We start from the raw sequence: 23750 nt of genomic DNA, 5'->3' as shown, positions 1-23750 counted from the left end.
CTTGAATAGGACAGAGAAATAATTTAAAATGTGACACAACACTAGAGATAATGCATTGCTATTATGCAACACAAGTGCAATTTTATGTACATCTTTTTGTTTATTTGTTTATTTTTAAGGCATAGGCAGCAACTGTTGGCAAATCCATCAGCACAGAAGTTTTTAAATAAAGATCCATTATTAAGTGCATATTGATACATTATTAAGTGCATGTTGCCAGCCAAATTTCATTACACCTGTACAAATGTAATATATCCTTCCCATGTGCTGCAGCCACGGATCAAACTCACTAAAGTGAAATAAGAAAGGAACCACAGTTTGTCCAGGTTGTGTTTTTTGATTAATCCAGATATGTCTGCAAACTTGCTGCTGCCAGGGAGAGGAGCAGTTTGAGGATGCTAAATTTAAGTCATTACTACAGTGTTTAAAAGCAAAGCAAATCTGCTCATCAGTGGAGCCTCCCCAGGGTAAACAAGGTGAGCAAGAAGCAAATGAAGGAGCTGGAGTTCAGGCTCTGTTTGTTTTATTAAACAGCTTGATCTTGGTGACAGATCCAAACCACAAGACGTGCTCAGAAACTTTCTGGCAAAGCCATATAGCACAGCAGAGTCAGAAGAGGGAGGGGGGGGGATATTTAAATTATCAAAGCTGCCTGCACATTTTCTAGGAGCAGAAAAGGTGAAAAGGGCATTGTGCAATCAATTCACACCAAAATAACATCAAGGCTAAGCCAGATGAAGCACTGAAAGTCCTACCAGACACACAGTTGGCAAAAACCCACTTTTTCTTCTTTTCAGCTACTGCTGAGTTGTTCTGCAGTCCCATGTGTGTGAATACTCCAAAGCAATGATACATCCCCCTGCACTTGGCACTGGTGAGGCACCTTCAATTCTGGGTTCAGGTTTGGGACCCTCATGACAAGAAGGACATTGAGGGGCTGGAGTGTGTCCAGAGAAGGGCAACGGAGCTGGGAAAGGGTCTGGAGCACAAGTTTGGTGAGGAGCAGCTGAGGGAGAGGGGGGTGTTTTACTTGGATAAAAGGACCCTCAGGGGGGACCTTATTGCACTCTACAACTCCCTGAAAGGAGCTCGTAGTGAGGTGGAAATTGGTCTCTTTCCCCAAATAACAAGATGAGAGGAAATGCTCTCAAGTTGTGCCATGGGAGGTTTAGATTGGATATTAGGAAGCATTTTGTAAGTGAAAAGGTTGTAAAGCTTTGGAACAGGCTGCCCAGGGAAGTGGTTGAGACACTATCCTTGGAAATATTCAATAAATGTGAGGATATGGCCCTTAAAGACATGGTTTAGGTGGTGCTGGGTTGGTGGTTGGACTTGATGACCTTAAAAACCTTTTCTATGATTTCTTGACTGACAAAGTAAGAAAAGAGGGTGGAAACCACATGTAACCAGCCCTGTGGAGATGCTCCAGGCTCCCAGGAGTCACACTCACTCACACTTCACACATTCCCAAACTCACAGATGGAAGAGTGGAAGCAAGAGTGACCCTCACCTTCTGCACAGCTCCGTATCTCTGGATGGCATCCGACAGCTGGTTCTTCAGCCTGTCCAGCTGGAGCCTCTCTTGCTGTTTTGGGAGAAGAGAAGGTTGGTTAGCAGGTCTGTGGAGATAAATAAAGTAGTAGAGTGTCTCTGAAACCCTGGAAAATTGCCCTGGAGGGACACATCAAATAAACGAGGTGGGCACAGATAGTATCCTAAAACATTTCACTGGGGCTGCCAGGATGTAACAAAGACTTTATTTCTAGGAAGTGAGCATGTGATTCTTTGGTCTTTCAGGCCAAAGCACTTAAAAATAATGCCACTTTCATATTCAATATAGCACTGGAGAAAATAACCCAAGGGATCTTCCCATAAAAATCCTTTATTTGGATGATCATCACCTCATTTGATGGCAGTGGGAGACTTCCTGGAATTGAGAGGTCCATCAGCCACAACATTCCTTCTGGCTGGCCTAGCACCTGATAGTCAGAAACCAGTATGTCTTCACGTTTTCCAAGGAGCCCAGATGTCACTACCTTTCTGTTTGGAGCTTGCTCCAGCAAGATTCTAACCTGTATTTTAAACAAAAGTGTTCTTGGAAGGAAGACCCCAGTCAGCCTGATGTAACTATCCAACATGAGTTAAAATCTCTGCTCTCACATGAAGTGACCAAACCAAAACAGTGTCAGGAGATGGAAATTCTCCTGGAACTATTCTACCCCCTGGATCTCAGATTTTACATGTGCAGTTCACGCATCCAGGTTTTACAGAGGGGAATGAACTGCAAGGAAGTGAGAAGTCACCTTAAAATAAAAGTAGCAAACAAAGCCCAACCTATGCTAAAGTTACTGAGCAGAAATGTTCAGTTTACAGCCATTTCAGAATTCAGAATTGTTCAGTTTACAGCCATTTCAGAATTCAGAATTGTTCAGTTTACAGCCATTTCAGCTGTTCCAGAAAACTGCCTAAGAATACAAAAGCACATTTTATAAAGGATGGGATAAACATCTTTGATTTTTAATGGCAGCATTTCCGCACACAGAAGAATATCCCAGTCTTACACTTCTTCATCTAAAGATTTAAAACCATTTTTAGAGCAGGGCAAGTATCATTATTGCCATTCTATAGATAAAGATCCATAAACCTTATGTTTGTTACACATGGAAAATAAGATAAAACTGCCACCCTGGAGAGCTGATCTCATGCTCCAGCATCCATCCTACCAAAAAAAAATGGAATTCCTGACAGGCCTGTCTATTTACATCCTTGGAGGTTATTTTGGAACGAAACCCTAAAATAGCCATGTGCTATTTTACATCAATCTCCTGCCTTGTATCCCACTGATCCACTTAAAGCAGCATCTTTGCTCCTGAAATACTCTCAATTTGCTCAGTTGGGCATCCTGACTCCAATAGCTCCAGCAGCACTTGGAGCTTCATTGGAAGCAGCACTTGGAGCTTCATTGGAAGTCAGAGAAACTCCCACAGTGCACGTTGTTGGCAGTGCAGGGCTGGTGGAAAATAAGGAAGAAAGGGAAAAAATACATTTTTTTGTCTGCGTGTGCATGCAAAGCAATCCACAGAAAGATGGATTGGTAAGGACTAAGAAAGCTCTAAATTAATGGAAGGTTTTTCCTGCTGTGAGTAATTTTATGGGAGGAAAGTTTGCAGTCCTACCCATATTCCCAAGAGGGACTTACTGACCAGCAGCCAATACCCACCAGAACTATTTATTCTATGTAAGGGATGAGGGCTACAGGTTTTATATCAAAATTTGTAGGTTTAATTACTTAAACTGCACAGTGTTAGAAAAGAAGAGCTAAAAAAAAAAATAAAATCTGTTAAATTAATTGACCAGGGAGCAAAAAAATTATTATGCAACGCAATAGAGAGCAGTAAGTTTATTTCTTATATTGCTAAAATTGTTTGTATATCTATTTCCTTCAGCTCTTAAATATTTTCCCTTTAATTTAGTAATTTTTCTCCCCATGACAGTAAAAACTATTCTCCTGAGAGTCCCCAGTGGACACTGTATGGGCTTCAAGGGCAAATAATGACATTCTTGTGTGGCACTATAATTGGGTTTAATGTGACCTTGCCTGATTCCCCTTTTGACTCAATTTATGTCACAAAATGGAGCCAGGAGATCAGCACAAAAAGAGCATAAAAAAAGCCCACATTTCTGAGACAGCATCTTCTGTTTCATCAAGCTCAGATGGAATTATGCAAGAAAAGGAAAAAAATAGTCCTTGTAGTCCATCACTAATCAAAGTAACTGGTTAAAAACTATCCTGGTATTAAGGCTGATGCCTGCACAAGTCTGATGTCAACATATGGAAACAGTCATTCCAGGTTTCCCTCCTCATCCTCTCGAGTGGACCATCACCCATTCATTATTTTTTCAGGTGGGTTGGATTGCACAGGGTCCTCCACATGTTACAAAGGTAGCCTGGGGTGATTCAACCTTTAAATCCTTATCTCATCTGCCTGTTGGCAAGTGCCATAAATCCAGGCTGTAAAACCCACTCGGGACAGAGTCGAGTGGTGTGTTTAGAGCACTGTTATTACTTGGTGGAAGGGCAGTGAGTACAGAGCTGGAGTAACACAGGACTTTGGAAAATGGCAGGAAGTGAGTGAGAACAAAACATCAGTTCAGGAAAGTTCCTGACTTAGAAACCATATGGGTGCTGGAAGCAAGAAGATAACAGAAAACTGCCAGGCAGAATCAAGTAGAATTGTCCTTATTGTCATTTCAGTTGACGAATCATCTTTTATGTGGGTCAAACTCCTCTACCCTCACATCAGTTGGAGTTTGGTCCCACAGTATGTTTCTGTTCTTCCCCACAATTCAAACCACAGGTCAAATTCAGCAGGAATATCTGGAGTGTAACAGGTTTTGTAGGAAGGCCAGAAACCTGTTTGTCCAATCTTTGCATTGGAGACCAAGGGATGGGGATCATTCACACCCTGTGACAATGCTGTTCACAGGAGTTGAACCTACTGAGGACATCCCAGTTTGTCCATATAACAGAGGGATTCTGTGGGGTAAATTGCAACTCAAAGTCCTGTTCTGATCTGGCCACACTCTGTATTTATCTATCCCCAAAGCTGCCTTTTTACCAGCACACAGCCCTGAGTGAATGTAATATCCACAATGTATTCATGGCTTTGGTTTTTCCAGGCACTTTAACACAATTCCAAACTCACCAGTCCCCAGTGCACCCACTGCACGACTGAGTCTTTAGCCAGTGCCAAATTTATGTGGAGCCAGATGATTTCTGTGTATTTTCACCCAAACTGAGTGAGACTCTGAGATAAATGTGAACTGGCCAAGGCTTGTTGCTGAGTTCTCAATTTCCAATTCCACACGATGCAGTTTTGGGAGAAGAACTGGTTTCTGCAGCTGTTTTCCTCTGGGTCATTTTTAAGTGAAAACTACATTTACCATGTCACAGGAAAGGAAGTTATAACAAGCCATGGAGCTCAACAACCTTAAAACACCCACTACCACTTCTTTTTTTTATTATTCCTCCTTCCATAAGACCCATCACCCTCCCCCAACATCACCTGGATTGGCACATACCCTGGATGAGCCTCTGACAATCTCAGACAGCTGCTTGATGGCTTTGGTGCTGGTGGTGATGGTTTTATTAGTCTCCTGCTGGGTCACATGCCTGCAGAAGGGAAGAGATGATGGGAATTGCAATTGAAATTAATTGCATAATGAGACACTTGGAGACATTTATCAACCTGCAGAGCAATTGAGACAACACAACACACAGCACATGGAGGCACAGGAGGGCTGCAAGAGTCCTGGGTCTTGACAGTGGAAGACAGAAGGAAATACTGGGAAGGAGCTGCCCAAAATATTCTTCCTGTGGTCAGCACAGAGGCAGTGGCTGTGGACCTCCAGGGTCAGTGGGGGTGATAAAGTGAAAATAGGGGGTGGACAGGTAAGGAGGCCATCACAGATGGTTGGTATTGCAAATAAAATTGCCACAAGAAGGGTTTTATAGGAAAAAGAGACGGGACAGGGGAGTTACCTGATGGCTGGCCCAGGAAAATATCATACTCAGAAGAGATTTTTGAGTTTGAGCAGGACAAATTTACTTACAGCAATCATCTATATGATAATGGCAGAGTACTCCAGGAAAGCACTTTACCTGACTGCTTTACAGTACTGTAGCAGGCAGGCAGGGAGCCAAACCAGTTCCCTTTCATGGTTGTCCCTCTCCTTTATACCCTCAATTCTGGCACCATTATTTCTTGTAAGCACGCACTGCTGGCCTTGCTCTTTGGGACCAAAAAAAAAAAAGGGGCAAGGGGCGTAAATTATTCCCAAAAGTACTTATTTGCTCAGTCCAGTAGTTCTCAAGCTTTGTTAAGATCAACAGGGCACTTTCAGCCTCTGAGCTTCCCTAGAAGCACTTCACATCTTTTTAGTTACAAAGGGGTGGTTTTCCATGAGGTTTCTTTCAAAAACTCAAGAAATACTTGAAAAAGACCTGGAGAAAATGGTGGGTTTTTTCTCCTTTAGAGGACATATAGGAGCCACAGCTGTATTGAAAAGACTCATTTGTCAGTGGTTTGGTTTGGTTTGGTTTGGTTTTTTTTCAGGTTTGGTGGGCTTTGGAGTGAATGGAAGTTCTTTAATTTAAAAAAATGTCAAGACTATCTGTGGCCCCTCTGTCCTCAAGACCCATGACTCTTCAGCTCCCTCCTGCTTCTCTGCCAGTACTGATGGACACCAGCTCTTTCAACACTTATGTCAACTCTTTCAGCACCTCCTTTGAGGAGCAAGGCCAGTCCCTAAAGATTTTACCAAACACAACCCTGACTAAAATTACATTGAGTCCTCTCTTAAGGTCTCAGTACAAAGTTTGGCAGGTTTTTTCCCACTTCAGTGTTTTTCTGCAAACAGCTCAGTTGGGAAAGCTGTCTGGGATATTAGAATCATAGGATGGCCTGGGTTGGAAGGGACCTTAAAGATCATCTTGTTCCTATCCCCCACCATGGGCAGGGACACCTCCCACTATCCCAGGTTGCTCAGAGCCCCATCCAACCTGGCCTTAAACACTTCCAGGGATGGAGCATTTCTCTGGGCAACCTGTTCTGAGGCATCACCACCCTCACAGTAAATAAAACTGGACTCCTTTGACACTGTACGGGAAAGAGAAATAATCCCATATGAAGACACAACTGGACCCAATGACTAGTTATTATCTCTGCTTAGTCAAATTAAGATACCATTTCTGTAATCATTTGTCAAAATGCATTTCATTTATTTATGATCCCAGGACTCACTGCACCAGATGAGCAACTACATCACTTTTAATTTGAGATGAAAGAGGTCATATCTAGCACAGACAGGTACTCCACACTGTCACTGCAGGAGAGGGAGCTGAGAACTGAATCCTGTCACATTGCTTACATTAAGGAGTGCACAGCCTGATCCCAAATATTTTCATCAAGTAAATCTTGCCACCAAGTACATGAATTCCATAGCCAGCAGATGATTCAGAAGTGAGATTTCCATACCTAATTCCTCTTAATGGAAGGCAAGATTCTGGAGCTGACATCCAGTCATTTTGATGACCTTGTTAAATTACCTTCCCAAAAAGAACTGAGGGATTTATACACCAGTAATTCCCCATCCCCAAAGTAAAATGGCTTGTTAGGCTCATGCATCTGATCCTTCCCAATCTCTAAAGTTAAATAAACTCTTATTAATTTGTACTCTAATGGAAATTTTATGTTAGCTCTCATGTAATAAATCCACACCGTGCACAAACTTTACTCAGCTGCAAAATAACTGGGAGCAGGGGTACAAAAAAATGAAGGTTCTGCCTTCCTCTCTTAATTCAAAAGGCACTTTAACCAACAAGCTGGTGCTTGATTTTGGCACTTCCCACTATGTTGTCAGCACAATTAACTTCTTAATCTTCAGCCTCAGAGATAAGCTCAGGAATGAGACAATGATTATATTCAATTTACATTAAATGCTATTAAAATCTTCATTAAAAAACAAAACAAAACCAAACCAAAACAAACCTTGAAACTCCACTCCCTGCAGCATTTTATTTTCATTTGTAATGGTAACAAGATATGTTGTTATTGTTGTTATTATTAGTATTATTAGTATTATTATCTGTCTTTATATTCCTCTCCCTATGGAAGTGTGAAAGTTAATTAAAGGGTTGTCTTTGATGAATAAAATTTGCCTCTCAAAAGAGTTCTCCACACAACAGGAAGTTAATACTCAGTCTGTGGAGTCACCAAGTACCTAAAATATAAATGTTGTAAAAGATTCACCTGCCTGAAAACAAGCACTCTAAGAGTAAAAACTGAAAGGGCGTCTCTTAGGAGGAGAAACAACTCTTGCTGAGCATTTCTGCATGCACAGAGATTGCAGAGACAATGTACTAAATAATACAGGAGAAGCCACAATGCTGCCCAAGAGGTGCCTGTGGTGGCTGTTTTCTGTACCAGAGGAGCACAGTCCACTGAATCCATAATCACTGAATCCATAATCACTGAATCCATAATCACTGAATCCATAATCCCCAGCTGCTCCCAGTTGGTTCCCTGACTGACCATATCTCTAATTTATTTATCCACTTTGAAGGGGAGCACTGCAAAGAGGCAGAGGCAGCGATGGCTGCTTCCCTTCCCCGCAGGGACAGAGGGAAGGAGCTCAACTACTGTTTGTGCTGCTTCTTTGAGACATTTGATGAATGGCCAAGTCAGCAAAAGATAATCAGACCCCAAATGTAACAGCAAAGACCAACAAGGGAAAGACTTCTCCCTGCCTCACTGTGCCTGCTGATCCTTACAATAATCCCAAAGAGCTTTGTTTTCTAGTTCCAGCAGGAAATGGCATTTCCACTCATAATACAAGATATAGCTTATTTTACTTTCATCTGATCCCGAATGGGAGAGCAATAATAAGTTTTTTGGGTACAATCAAAGGTTTCTTTACAGTACTGGTTTAAACATCATTAAATCCAACATCCCCTCTGGCACAGGGCATAGCAATGGGGTAGGTTTTTTGCATTTAAGAGCTGAGTGGTCAAGTAGGTTTGACTGGAGTTAAGCCAGGTAGCTCAGCATGATTCAACTTGTGTCTTTAACAGCTGCTGTAATGTTCACTGCAGTTTTGTTATCCAAAAAAGGTAAAAATTATAGTATGTGGAGCAGAGCACTGAGCTGCAAGATCTGTGGCTTAAGCAGATGTAGTTTGAATAGCTGCATTTACATTTATTCCATTGTTGTTGCAGACATAAATACATAAAGGTGCATCACACATGCATAAGGAAATTGTTCACACCACAAGACATCTCTTTCCTGTCCATCAGATGGATTTTAGGAAGGACTTGTGCCTGTGGGAACTGATGTCGGTGGGAACTGATAGGTCCCAGCAAACTTTAAATACATGTAAATATAACTCCATGCATTGGCCACAGGGACAGCCATGGAGTAGCAATGGGTACTTAGTCCCTGAGGATCCTACTCCCCTCTCTCCACCTACTCAAGGTGCTTAAATTTAGAGCAAAGACAATGGAGGTCCTTTGTGGTCTGTGGAGAGGGGCATCTCCAAAGATGATGCAGAGAAGTCCACACTTCAGTAGTAACCCACCATTTCTGGATGTCTCCTACACAGCCAGGGTGGTCCTAGAGTAGAATCAGAGAATCATAGAATATCCTGAGTTGGAAAGGACCCACAAGGATCATCCAAGTCCAGCTCCTGTCCCTGCACAGGACAACCCCAAGAATCACACCATGTGCTCGGAAGCATTGTCCAAATGTTTCCTGAACTCTGTCAGGCTTGGGGCTGTGCCCACTGCCCAGAGAGGCCTGTTCCAGTGTCCAACCATCCTCTCGGTGAAGAATCTCTTCCTAATATCCAACCTAAACCACCCTGAAACATCTTCATGCCATTCCCTTGAGTCCTGTCACTGGTCACCAGAGAGAAGAGATCAGTGCCTGCCCCTCCTCTTCCCCTCGTGAGGAAGCTGTAGACAGCTGTGAGGTCTCATCTCAGAGCTAAGGATATTTCCAGAAATGGATGATCCAGGCTGATGTGTTCAACAGTTGTATTAACAAACACTTATTTAAAGGCTGGAAACTTTTGCTGCATTAGATTACTGTCCTTTACTGCCCACAGACAGCCCCAAACCTCATTCTCGAGGACTCCCAGGCTCTGCTTCTGCATGATGAACTCAGTGGGCATTTCTCAACCCTAAGTATTTATTGCAGATGTAAACAAAGCAGAAAAATGAGCTGGAAGGAAGGTCTATTTTATAAAATCACAGAATGGTTTGGGTTGAAAGCAACCTCAAAGACCACCCAGTTCCAACCCCATGCCATGGGCAGGGATGCCACCCACTAGATCAGGTTCCTCAGGGCCCCATCCAACCTGGCCTAAGTTGTTTTACTAAGTTTCATCAAGCCCTAAAGTCCATTTACTATGTTGTTACAGTCACCAAAGCAAGAAAGGTTCAATCTACTTGTTCAGGCTCCAAAATGACTCTCACAGCCTTCCCCCCCACCCTTTCTGCTTAGAGACCTAACTGTGCATGTTGAGGAATAGTTTACAACAGGGCAAAATAAGAGCTCTAATTCTGATCTGTCAGCAAACCCCTTTGCATAGGTGTAAATCATCCAGCAGAGTAAAAGTCAGGAGAAAAACGGGCTGCTACTTCCAGGCTTCAAGCCCCACAATATTCTAAAATAAAAGCATCATGGATTTCCAATTTGCCTGTCACTTGAAAGTATTAGGAGAGGTGGTGCTATTTTTCTTACAGGAGCTTAGGGGATGGCCTGTGGTTGTGTGGGAAAAGAAGAGGAGGTATTTCAAATCCACCTGACAGTGGTGAAATACCATCTCTGGAGAGGAACGTGGCTATAGGTTTGCAGTTGTGTTCTTTGGTGGTTCTGCATTAAAACAGAAGATTTTTTGTCAGATAGCACCTCTCACAAATTTCATCCCAGAAATGCAAACCTTAGCAAAACTTTTCATGGCTTTTTCAATACCTGTCAGGCACCTGCTTTATCATTGCTGCTTAAAATTAAATAATAATAAATAAAGAAGCAGTTATTACTGAGATAAGGAGAATTCTTGCTCCCCTGCAGAATTTGACCAGCTGCAGGCAGATGGTTACTCATTAACTTGCTACCAGAAATTCAGGTTTGCGTTTTTCAACTAAATTATCTCCAGAACAGTCTGTAAGAAGCCCCTCTTAACCCCTCACCACCTACAGATCAGTTCAGTATCACCCCAGACTCATCTGTCAAGTCATTGCTGACAGCTCAGCCCTCAAGAAGGACCCCATGGGAAGCAGTTTCACAACTTCCCTGCCATTAGTCACCTCTCAAGTTAGTTTTCCTCCTCCCACCCATACTATTCCCAAGTCAGTTTTAATTTTACAAGTTTCACTTTATTTCCTAATGAAAGAGCCCCTTGGATCCTTTGTAAAAGCCTTGCAAGCGCTGAGCTATATTCACCTCCCTCTCTCTCATTATCCATAAGCCTCTTAGCTTAGGAGAGACAGAAATTAATTTAATTTGCCATAATTTCATTATGATGAACCCTGGTGCCTACTGATCGTGATAGTGATTTTTTTTCCTCCTCCAGGTGCTGATTTATTTCCTTTTAACTGTTTATTTCCATTTAAACTGTTTATTTCTTTTTAACTACTCTTGCAACTCCTCTCGTGCAGAAGTAAGTCATCTCCCTGCACTAGATTCCTGCAAAAAGCAAACAGATCCCTCCCTTCCCATGCCCAGGGCCTCGGCTGCCCTCCCTGAGCTCTTAATATTCACCAGAGTTTCCGGTATTGCCCCGATAATCCTTTTAGTGCCCGAAGATAAATGACATCAAACCGTGACTACTCTGATTGCTTTGCCTGTGCTTTCTAATTCTGTCGTGCCTTTCACATTCCTGCATTAAGGGGTGGACCAGGGCTTAACATCTGTCAGGGAAAGGCCACTGGGATGTTTTCCTGCAGCAATTCTCAGCCTGAGGTTCCTGCAGCAATAATAGAAAGCAAGTTAGAGACGTACAACCTCCACACTGTTGTTAGCATGGCTTTCGTCCAGTAATTTACTGCAGTTCCTTGCAGTTCCTTGGATTGGAGCTGTCTTTCCAGGTTTTTCAGAGTTGGAACTAGATGATCTTTAGGACCCCTTCCAACCCAAACATTCTAGGATTTTATGATTAAGTGATCAAGCCCAGCTAAAGATTGTTGCATTTAGGACTCTGAAGCAGGAGTTAACAGAGCCAGTCAACTTGAAGGGAGAACTGGGGGAACTACACACTCCGAGTCCTGCATGTACTTCAGAAACACAGAAAAAAAAAATATACACTGTAAAAGTGTGTTAAAAAACAGTGGAAGGTGTCCCTGCCCATGTCAGGGGGGTTGGAACCAGATGATCTTTAAGGCCCCTTCCAACCCAAACAATTCTATGATTCTGTGATGGAACTGTCCCCCTTCCCTGGGAACTGCAGAGACGTGGATGTTGCCTTAGTTTTACCCTCAAATCTATTTATGTGTGGACTCCAATATATGCAAACCCCCTCTTATAACTTCCCTGTTACAAAACACAGGCTGGAAGGAACAGACACAAAATGCAATAAAATATCAAATCTCAAGAACTTCATCCAGATAAAAATGCTGACTGACACATCTGCCTAAGTAAGTTCTCTCATAATTTATACTCCTGTAGAGATTTGCTCACATATTTCAGAGCAGAATCAGAAACACTGCTTTGAGGGAATAGAAATGTGTAAGAAAGTGTCCTACACACACACACACACACACATGTATGTAGGAAAGACAGGAACAAATGGACAGGAGATAAATGGTAGTGCAGATTAATTTAGCCTATTATCCCTCCCACACTCACTCTCTTGGTTTTAGCATTTAACATGCATTCAATACTCGATCTGGCACTGTGAAAAGCAAAGATGAAGGGCACTTTACTGAGGGGAATGAATGATCGATTGCTTCAGCCCTCCTTGAGAAACTACCATGAAACTCTCATTAATAAAGGAGCCAGTACTTGGTGGATGAAAAGTTTTGGTGAATAGAGATGTAGAAATTTTTTTTTTTAGGTTTTATTCTGATTTTAAAAGTTGCTTCTGCTGGTTCACCTTTTCTTGCCACCAGATTTTTTTCAGTGGCAAGAGCGAGCAGAGCAAACATCTGCAAAAAGGGAACAAATCACAACAATTTCTGAGGTGTAGGCATTTCCATTCCAGAAAATACAAAAAAAAAAGCCAACATTGCTTAAACCCAGGCAATTTTAATTGAAAAATGAATCCATTTCACTCAAACGACTGTGAAGTGTTTTGTTATTTTGTGAAATGAGCAAGAAATCAAAGGCAAACAAACAGCTCGAGACACTTTTCAGTTTGCTGGGGTTATTTGTGTATTTCTAGTTAGGGGCATTAAAGCACAAATGCTCCTGTGTGGATGCTTAAATTAAGCAATGTGCCTAAACCCAGTTCCTCGATCAGGATTTAAGTGAGAAGGAAAAGGCATTAGCAGCAATTGTAGCACTGAAATTGTCAGGGTGTAGCAAACAGGCTGTCTCATACAGCAATGAAAAATGCCCACTCTTGGACTAACAAGAAATCTAAAAGGAAAGGCAATGACCAAGCAATTCTTTTACAGTCTAAAGAGCAAAACCAGGCGGTTTATCATCTCTGAGAAACTCAGCTTCAGGAATCGGCAGACAAACATCCAGGGCACTGCAGCAGTGCACAGATATGATGGCCTCGTGTCAAGCCAGGGCAGGAATCAGGTGCTGTGGGTTTCAGAAGGAAGCAGGTCAGCAAAGGAAGCACAGTTAATGAAGTTACACTGACCACCCATTCCATTCCAGATGAAAAATTAAGGAGATGTCACCACAAAGCTCACGGACCAGCCTGGAGGAAGGTTTGATACACACTGGTTTCCTTAATGGGAAATATGAAGAAACTATTTTAAATGAGCAGCACCAAGGGACACCAGGTTTGCTAGAAATCCACCTTTTAGGCACTGTAAAAAGCCTTCATAAACCTCCACATGGAAGTTAATAGATGTTGCACTGTAGATATCAATTACTGAAGCTGTCTGGGCAATGCAAGTGGACTGGCACCTACAGCAGATGTTGAAGATGATGCAAACTCCTCTAACAGTGAAGTAACAGGCAGAGGAACCCAATATTCAGCAAACTCCTGATCTATTTGATTTGCTTCAGTACTATCACTGGCAGAGGCAGTGGAATAACCTTTGGCTTCCAAGCCAGATGTGTGTGGATCCCACAACTTGGGTTTCTCTTGACATCCCTTTCTTCTCCATCTGAAAACTCCATTCAGATGGGACACGATGATTTTGGGTTTATTCAGCTGGGATTTAAATGCATATTCACAGACAAGTCTATTTAAAACATGGCTAACCCTTAGAGTCCAGATCCAATGAGACCATATCCTTCTAAATAGATAAACATCTTTTGGACATCACTATATGTAGACCTTTCTGTCCACAAAGAATGTGATCTTAATATGCTTTTTTTATGTGTTCAAACGTGCTCATGTTCCCAAACCAGCCCCTATAACACATATCCCACGGCCCACATCTCATCTCCCTGGGCTCAACCACCACTCTCACATGTCCTAAAGTGAATGAATTAATTTCCCCTCCCTACCATTTCCACACCCCCAACAATATGCACTTCACCAAAACCAAACATCAGCCACAAGTTCTCTAATTCTTCGAACAAACAAAAACCCCCAAAACAACTTCACACCAAGAGTTTGCTCCTGTACCTCTACATCAGCCTCCCTGAACTCCTCAAATCCTGTGCCATGTGCTCTGGGATGACCCTGCTTGAGCAGGGAAGTTGGACCAGATGACCCACTGTGGTCCCTTCCAACTGACCCATTCTGTGACTCTGCGATTCTGCATCCCCAAAACATGTCCCAGCCACATCCCCTGAGCTGGGACATGACCTCCTGCCCCACTACATCTCCATGCACTTATGAAGTGTGGCCACACACACCCTTCATCCATCCAACTCCATTAACTGAGACCAAGATAACAGAACTTATCACTCTGGTTCCCTGATCACATTTTATTCCCTGATATGGGATGTCCAAACCACCTCCTCATCCATCTAAAATTCATCCCAGGTTTCCACCCACTACCATGTCCTGAGCCAGAACTGTGGCTCTCAGCCTGCCTGGTACAATAATACTCAGACCAGACTGGGAAGCTGCAAATTGCTACTGCTTCAGACAAAAAAAAAGTGACCTTCATGACTCCTCCTGAAGGTGACAACTTCCACTGCTGCTAAGAATGACACCTGACTGCTCCACCTGCGATGGGCTGGGGACTTCTGTTCTAACCAGTGTGACCAGCTCCATGAGCTCCATGGTAAGAGCAAACCTCAAGTGCCACACAATTTGTTTTTTCTCTCTGTGCTCCACCTCTTCCTCTGCTAGAAGGCACTTTGGAGAACAGTGGGATGCAGATAGGGAAGTCAGCTGGAGGAAAGAGAGCTTTTAAAGTACAAAGTGAAGCCCAAAAGTTGATGTTGCTACCAGTGCTGGTGCTTTCTGAACACACTCCCTTGAGGAACTTGTGCCAAGATCGATATTTTCTGATTTTTTTTTTTTAAAGCAAAAAACAGGAGAACAGAAAAACGTGAAAGTAGTATAAGGCAGAAACCAGCTTTAAAATATGTTTACTTGAGAGGATTTTTTTGCTGTGGCTTTATTTGTTTTCATATTGCACTCTGTTCTCAAAAAGCATGGAGCTGACTAAAAGGAATTGTGCTGGGAAGAGAAATGGATCTCAGCAGCCTACTTACTACCTATTGCTCTATCCCATATACTTCATATGCCTCTTTAAATCTGACACCTCTGCAACTTTCTGAACATAAGGGCAAGCTGTGAAGTACAAGGGAAATTAATATATTTATCCTGCACAGAGTGCAACACACTCAAAATATAGAGTTCTTGATCTCTAAATACTTTTCTATCTCCTTCACTGTCTTTTCCACTTACATTTCACTCTGCCTTGCATTGCTTTTCTAGCAACACTTTAATTTGGCAGGCAGACAGATGTACCTGTCTCTTTTTAGCAATTTTTAAGTTTCCGAAACAGAGGCAAAATCTTAAAAGAAACGCTACTGGTGAGACTCCTCTGCTCATCAGCCCCACATTTCATTAATTTAAAGATCCTTCAGGCTCTCAGGTGACAATAATACATAATTCCCAATGTCCCAGAAGTCGCTCTTCCCTACCACCCCCCAGCTGACAGCAGCCCATAAAGCAGCCCAGCAGTTGGATTACAAAAACACAGGGCACTTTATTGGCCCATAAAACACCCATAAGAGCAGCCATGTGAATGAAGACCCCATTTTGTGGGGCAATAAATATTGCACCAGCACCCAAAAGGCACTGCTATTCCAGGAATTGTGCAAATCACCCTCTGTGGTCCATGACAAAATGTCTCAGGCCGTGGCCAGAAGGACCTGAACCTCCACAGGGAGAACAACAATTAAAATGCGCCACCGGTCGTCCAAAAAATTAGACTTCGAAGAGATACTGCCCTAATAAGAAAGGGGTACAAACACATAATAAAAGGATAAACAAACAGAATAAAAGACCTGAGGAAGTCCATTATAAATCAACAGGCTCTGAGCTTTGTTTCAGGCAAGGCAAGACTCTCTGCTGGTAGAAGGCAGTGGATGAAGCACATAATGAACTCAGATAGAGCAACTCTCTGTTTACAGGGAGGGCCAAGGGAAATTTCCAAACGTTCCAATCCATTCAAATGTGAAAACTGTAAGCCCTGTTATCAGAAACCTCTGCTGCTGATAGCAAATTTGTTCTCCAAGGGGAAAATGGATTCAGCTTAAGAACCACTGTTCAGGGGCCAATGCAGGTACTTGAAAGAAAATTACCTGATGAAAGATCAATAATGTTTCTCCTCTCCCTGAATCGAGGTGTCTGTGCAGAATAAAAAATTCCAGGGACTGATTCTCTCCCACCTTGCTAAGCCATTGTAAATGTAACTAAGCAAGGATATTACATATTTAGGATCATGTGAAAATCACATTCCATTTGTGCAGGCACCCAAAAGGGAAAGAAAATATTGAAAGCCACACTCAGTGCATCACAAAAGCAGACAGAGCAGCACAAACATGTTTCCTTGAAGTCTTAGAGCTTAAAAACAGGCTTTCCTACAAAATGGTAAGTATGCTAAGTTTATGCAACAGCTGCCAAAAAGTTGTGCACATGGATCCAGCTGACAGGTTCCTTAAATGAATCCAGCAGCAATATCCATTAAAGGCCCAGTGCACCACAGGAGAGATGTTACTGAGGCATGTGACTGACCTTTCCTTTTAAAATAAAAGGATTTTACATCAAAACAGGGTCAGGCTGAAATGCAAGAAGCTAAGAAGAGTAATCCTAAATATATATATATTGGTTTTTTCTTTTCTTTCTCAAACAGACAGAAGAGTTTGTTCAGGTGAAAATGGACTTCTGGAGCACAATGAAAATCTGGAGAACTTCAGACACATGAGACCTTGGGTAAACGGTGATGGCTTAGCTATTATGGAGCAGAAAGAGATTTTTCCCTCCCACTTGTTTGTCAGCTCACTCAAATCTATCAGTTGGTTTGTGTTGTGCTAGAAGTAGGAGGCAAATGTCAACTCCAAACTGCTGGACTGCTTTTGAGGGATCTGTATTCACAATGCCACTGCTGTCTAAATAAAACCCATTGAAACTAAAAGTTGAGGATAATCCATTAGATGTGGGTTCCTGCCCTTGGGTCACAACAACCCCATGAAGTGTTACATACCTGGGACAAAGTGGCTGGAAAAGGACCTGGGGGTGCAAAACATGAGCCAGTGTGTGCCCAGGTGGGCAAGAAGGCCAAAGGCACCTGGGCTGTATCTGCAATAATGTGGGCAGCAGGACCAGTGCAGGGATTGTCCCTCTGGGCTGGGGAACCAGTGAGACCACACCTCAAATCCTGGGTTCATTTTTGGGTCCCTCACAACAAGAAAGACATTGAAGGGCCAGAGCGTGTCCAGAGAAGGGCAACAGAGCTGATGAGTTGAGGGAACCAAGGGTGCTCAGCCTGGAGAAAAGGAGGCTCGGGGAGCACCTTTTCACTCTCTACAACTCCCTGAAAGGAGGGTGTAGCCAGGTGGGTGTTGGTCTCTTCTTGTAAGTAACAAGTGACAGGAGCAGAGGAAATGGTCTCAAGTTGCACCAGGGCAGGTTTAGGTTGGATATTGGGAAAAAATTCTTCACTGAAAAATATGACAAGCATCAAAAGAGTGTGCCCAGGGCAGTGGAGTCACCATCCCTGGAGGGATTTAAAAGACATGTAGATGTGGCATTTGGGGATGTGGTTGAGTGGTGGACCTGGCAATGTTGGGTTAATAATTGGACCAGATGATCTTAGAGGTCTTTTCTAACCTTAATGATTCTATGATTCTAAATAATTTTACTATTCTGTGATTAGAAAACAGACTCTCCCTTGCCGAGAAGGAAACATCTCCTGTCCTTGCACTTTTAATTCTGGACTGGCTATAAGACTGTACTGCCCTTCATTAAGTCCCTTGGCTTTTGGGGACTGAACACCTCTGATATACCGGATTTTGGGTCATTTTGATGTTATCCCAAATGGACTTTATTACTATCCTTAACTCTTTAACTGAGAGCTAATCAGCCAGATTTCCCAAACTAGTTCTTGGGTCTATTTTCAGGTCTCTTCCCAATTGTACAAAACCCAAATGCCAGATGAGATCCAGGTTCATAACTCCCAGTGCATGTGACATCCAAGCCATCAATCTAATCACCTACAATCCAGGACTTTATCACCCTGTAGGTACCAAAACACAGAGTGTGGCCCTCTATTTACTTAAAGGTCTGTAGGAATTTAGTGTCTGTTCCTTCCATGGTTTAGAAATACCTGTTGAAAGGAGACAGGCAGACTTCCTGCTCTTGAAGCTCTCTTACTTTCCAGGTTGATGGGTTCCTGCATAGAGAATCCCACAAAACAGTTCTGCTGCTGCCCACAAGTTGTACCATGTCCTCTGGCTGGAGCATCCACCTGGATCCATTCCCCTTATCCCAAAATTGTTGGGAAGATGTGAAGATAAGCCAGCTGAAGGCATGAAGTCAGCAAGGGTAAGTTCTAAGACATTAATGAACTCCAAAGCCTTCCTTAACTGAGGTCTAGTGTCACATGAGGCTCCCAGAAGCCTGCTCAGAGTTGGCCTTGATCTTGAGCGAGGGTTTGGACCTGATGACATCAGAAAACCATTCCAAACAACACCATTTGTGATGTGTTGAGCCCTGATCAGATCACTGGAATGATGTTTTTCCCTGAAGTTATCACCCTTTTCCTAACTACTTCATTCCAAGGGTAACTGAGGGTTATCTCTGGTCAAAAGACAGAGTTTACCAAAAAGTTTGGAAAGCCCTGAAGCAATCATGCAATTTAAATAAAATTAAATATATAATTTAAATAAATAAATAAATAAATAAATCTTTGCTTCCTAATTATCTACTTTCCTGTATTAATCATTAAAAACAAAAATAAAAAAATCTGTCATTTCTTGATGCAACATGAAAGAGAACTGATGGTATTTTTAGCTGCATTGACAAACAGAAATATCCTGTCCACACATTCCATCCCATTAGACTAACATTTAGCTGGGTACTTTGTGGTTGTAGGCTCCTCTAAACAACTTGACCAGACAATGGGATCAGGCTTTGTTACCCAAGTCTTTCTGCCCATCTCCCAGCACTAAAGGTAGCCTCTGGTGGGCCCAAAACCAGCTGCAGCCATTCACAACCCTGCCTGTTCCTGTGACTTCACTGTCACAGTCTCAGCTTCAGCTCAGCCAGATTTTGGCAGATTTTACACCCTCGGTGAGATGTGATTTTCTGCTGTAGAGGTGCCTCATAATCTCATCACCCACACGGGTCCTTGTCACGTGCTTCCCACCCAGCTGCAGACAGGGTGCAGGATGATTCTGGGTCTCCTCTTCCTCTTCCCTCCAGCTACAAGGACACTTTTCCTTTGGAGAGGGCACTTTGCCAACAGCTCAAAGGAGCCTCATGCAACCAGTGTCATCATCCCTTGGGTGGATGTGCCTCTCTGACACAACATCTCTGTCACACCGGCAGGATCTTGGTTTTAGTTCTAAAACACTTTCCTTACCAAACAGGACCCTTTTACTATCTTTTATAGGAGAGAAAAAAAACTCTATCGGTGCAGGATCTCATCTGCTCTAAAAGTATTGCCTAAAAGGAACTTGCTGAATCAGCTGTATTCATTTGATTACTCCATACCAATCTCTTACATTAATATATTAATTTAATGCCACTTTGGAAGTGAAGTGTGCCTTATTATTTTTATTATTTTGGAGTTTGGAAGATGTCAGAGATAACTAGCAAAGAAAGGTCTTTGGGACTGTATCCCTGAGAACAGAAAATAAAACCAGCAATCTACAGCAGCAGCTTTTGAACAATGACATGAAATCAACTTTTCAAATGCCTGGATGTGCAGCAGGGAACCTGACGGGGGAGTAGGGACTTTTTTCCTAAGGGAGAGAAAAATACTGGGAAATATTTCTCTTTCCTTCTCTGCCTCCCCTCCCTGGAGAGCTGCCTTTTAACACTCTCAGCGTTGGGGTTGTAGCTCCCCAAATGCAAAGAGGATGACAAACAGCAGGTGAAATTATTTGAAAAAGAAAAAAGATCAATTAATCTAGAAGTTGAACCACCTTCTTTTTCTCATAGATCAAAATAAAATCAATATTTAAAACAGACAATCCAGTAATTTACCAACTCCCCTTATTAACATTAAAGGCAGAATGTCTTCAGTTCCCCTTGGCTCATGGTTCCAGCTCCATTACTTGGCACAGCAAGCTGAGACTTGCCCAAATTTTCATCTATTCAGCATTACACTTTAGTTCAAGCTGCAAAAGTTGCTACCTCTATGTATTTGGGAATTAGCCATTGAGGAACTGTGATACAGTGCTAAGGGAAGTCCATAATTTTATTATTAAATAAGACTTTCTATCACTTCATGTTTCCTGTGTCCTATTGAGAGCCCTGATAGTCATTCAAGTCAAAACAAGTCCTTTATTATTTCCCAGCCTGGTACTGTCCAGGACAGTAAATTAGAGACTATAAAAAGTCTACCAGAGTTTAGACAATATCCTTTGTTAGAAGAGCCCAACAGCTCAGTAACAACAGCTCAGTAACAGCTCTTGTGGTCTCTTGAGAAAATCTGTTTGCAGATGGGATGGTTGGAGGAAATTCAAGGTATTTCAGTTAACTGCTAAAAACTCAGAGCATCTGAGAGTTCCTATGAAGCCACACAGATGTTAAGTATTAATATTAAAAAAGTAATAAAACTGTGGGATCAGGAGAAAGCACTGACCATGACAAAAGCTATTTCATAGATGTTGGCTTTTGCCATGTTCCCTATTCAGCAAAAACAATTTTTTTTTGTTAAAGAAAATAACTTTTCCTTACCTGCATGACAGGATGAAATCTAACACTGTGACTGCACTGGTTGATATAAGTATTTCTTCAGATGTTGACTGAACAAAAACATTTTTTTAAAAGCTTGAGGAAATAACCTTAAAAAGGAGATGTTTTCCTACCCTTCATTTTCTGTTGGTTTCTTATTTTCGCAAAGATCAAAAAACTCAGGTCACCAAGGTCTGCTCCCTTCCAGCCAAATATCCAGCTCTCTCACACCAGATGCCCCTTTCAACATTCTTTTATTTTTGTTTTCTATTTCACAACTGACTCCAAGGACAAGTTTTGCTGCTCACTGACAGCACTGCCCGGGTACACCCTGGTCCTGCAGAGAGCACAGCCTTTGCTTTTCCTTACCTAGTACTATTTTTAAAAATGTATTAATGAGCCAGGTTACTTCTGGTTTAACATTCTGGCTTCTTCTCTGCTTCATTTCTGCCTTCCTGTTAGACTCAGAATTAATTTATGCTTCTTTTCTCTTCTTTTGTGTAACTTGTCTATTGGGATTGGAGGTTCTTGGGAGCATCATCCAGTCCAACAAAATGATGCTCTCATTTGGGCTCTCGCTGCTCTACAAATACTAACAAACAATATTGAAATCTCATTTTAGGACCAAGATGTAATTGGGTCTGAACTTACCTCCGGTCCTACACTGATGTAATTCCATTACCTGTAATGGAATTACTCTTGATTTGCACTGGTGTCTTGAACTGAACTTTTGCTTTTCAGGATTTATGTATCTTGTTTTCCTACCACTTAAACAAGAAGCCAGACAAAGTCATTTCCACCTCATTTTTTTTCCTCCTCAATAAATTCAAGCATTATTATAGTTTATCTCTGTGACCTCCACTTGCTCTTGTACATCATCCATCTAATTATTCACGGCTCCTGCAGGACATTGCATTCCAGTATCTTCTATTTATAACCCAAGATGTCTGAGAACAAAAGGGGACAGGGTTCTTCAGGATATGCCTTTCTGGCCTTGTTACAATTTCTCTTCCTTGTTTCCAGGTGCTCTCTGCCCACAGCCTCTCCTTTACCCTCCTGAAATTTGTGTTCTATCCTTTAATTACAGCTTCCCATGACCCATCCTGTGACTGTTAAAAAGAAGTTCCAAAGAGGCACTGCAGAAAATTTGAGGCTTAGCAGAAACATAAAGAGACATTTTACACGATTCAATTTTTGGTTGAGAAAATTTATGGAAACCATAACTGGTGATGTGGTTGGTGATCAGAAAGTAAGAGGTGGGGGACAGGCTTCCAGTTCATCATCAAAAATATTATCTTACCCACACTCTGTAAATTATACTAAATTATTTAGCATTATAGTTGTGGATTAGTGTTGTAAATTAAAAAGAAAGGGGAGTGATAAAATAAAGGACTGAATATACCTGGATACAGTCACCAAATGGGAATAATCCAATCAAATACAGGCAGTTATATGTCTTGGCTGACTAAAGAGCATTTTTGTGTGACCAGCTCAGTGAAAACACCTCTGCTGACACATGTGAATCCCTCTTGGTAGGAGAGGGGACCTGCTCACCTCCTGCCTCCGCCCATCTTCCCAGGCCTGGAGCATTTCCTCTTGTTCTGTGAACATCTCCTCAGAAAAGAGCAGTTCAAAAGCTTTTCAGAGACCTGCTCAACCTCTCTTTCATTTCACAGGTGGAGTCAAATGTAGCACCAAAGCCTCAGTGACTGGTGTCCCCAGTTAAGCAACTCAAGGATCTTTGCTAATTGTACTTTTTTCCTTATATTTTTCTGGCATTGACTTCTGACCTTCTCTTCTTTTCACTCTTTCCCTGATTGATTTAAGAGCTACTACTTTACCCTCTTGCAGGGGCTTATACTCTGTAATCAACTCACTTCTCAGCCTTATTTCTGAAAAACAAAACAGACTGTGCTACAAGGTTCACTGAGAAACACTTTTTTTTTTTTTTAAATACATCTTGATTATGTCTTGTCTTTCCTTAGGATCTTTTTTTTATAGTTGTACCACGATCTTTTAAAATTGTGAACACCGAAAATGTTCCCTCATGTCCTGCTGCATAATTCCTTACTTATACAGAGTGACACAAAAAAATCACCTTCCTTCTCCAAGCTCACTAGTTAAATTTTCATACACCCAGGAATGCCATTCCTGGGAAATCCTGCTGAGTTCATCAGGTCAGTGCTTTGCAACCTGCAGCCCTGTTTTAAAAAATGGTTCATATCACTTTCTCTTTGCAAAAACTTTGTGCTTGGCTGTTCAGAAACGTTCTGCCAGGCAGGACTCAGCCTGTACACCACGTGCAGCTCCTCCAGCCCCCTCAGCAACTTCCCTGATCTTTGTGCCAGCTCTGAATTTTAGTGGAAATATTTTCACAGCCACTTAGCACTGACAAGTGAAATCACTTACGAGGATCAGGCCTGATGGCAAACACAGAGAAAACCCATTAGGAATGCTCAGTTTTGATTCCAGTTAACTTTGCAGAGCTGTCACAGTCCTTATCCTGCCTTTCAAATCCAGCAGATGATAGAGGAAAACTCCTCTTAGGTGTGTCCATGTGTACTGGGAGAAGAGGCAGAGAGCTTTGGGAAATACAAATGCTTTTAGGTGACAAGGGAGTGTTAGCTCCTCATGAGAGTGAGACCTGGGCATTTATCCTTCTCCCTTGAGTATCCTCTTCCCTTAAAAGGAAAGCAGGT

The 23750-nt window shown here is 42.2% G+C and overlaps 1 protein-coding gene across 4 annotated transcripts in view; it reads right to left on the bottom strand.

Moving 5' to 3' along the window:
- The window catches only part of TSNARE1 (t-SNARE domain containing 1), a 475414-nt gene that overhangs the window by 256408 nt on the left and 195256 nt on the right, over positions 1-23750 (bottom strand). For all 4 annotated transcript variants that reach the window (XM_018075435.2, XM_018075454.2, XM_018075450.2 and 1 more), the window contains 2 exons: positions 5083-5173; positions 1511-1585 (listed from right to left, as the gene is read on the bottom strand). In XM_018075435.2, coding sequence (XP_017930924.2) covers positions 1511-1585; positions 5083-5173 — 166 coding nt within the window. The remainder of the gene's footprint in view (positions 1-1510; positions 1586-5082; positions 5174-23750) is intronic.

This window comes from Manacus vitellinus, unplaced genomic scaffold, assembly GCF_001715985.3.
Source record: "Manacus vitellinus isolate BGI_N305 unplaced genomic scaffold, ASM171598v3 scaffold_1_pilon, whole genome shotgun sequence".
In the NCBI taxonomy this organism is placed as follows: domain Eukaryota; kingdom Metazoa; phylum Chordata; class Aves; order Passeriformes; family Pipridae; genus Manacus; species Manacus vitellinus.
The sequence above is the reverse complement of the archived record's forward strand: the minus strand, read 5'-3'. Positions and strand labels throughout refer to the sequence as shown.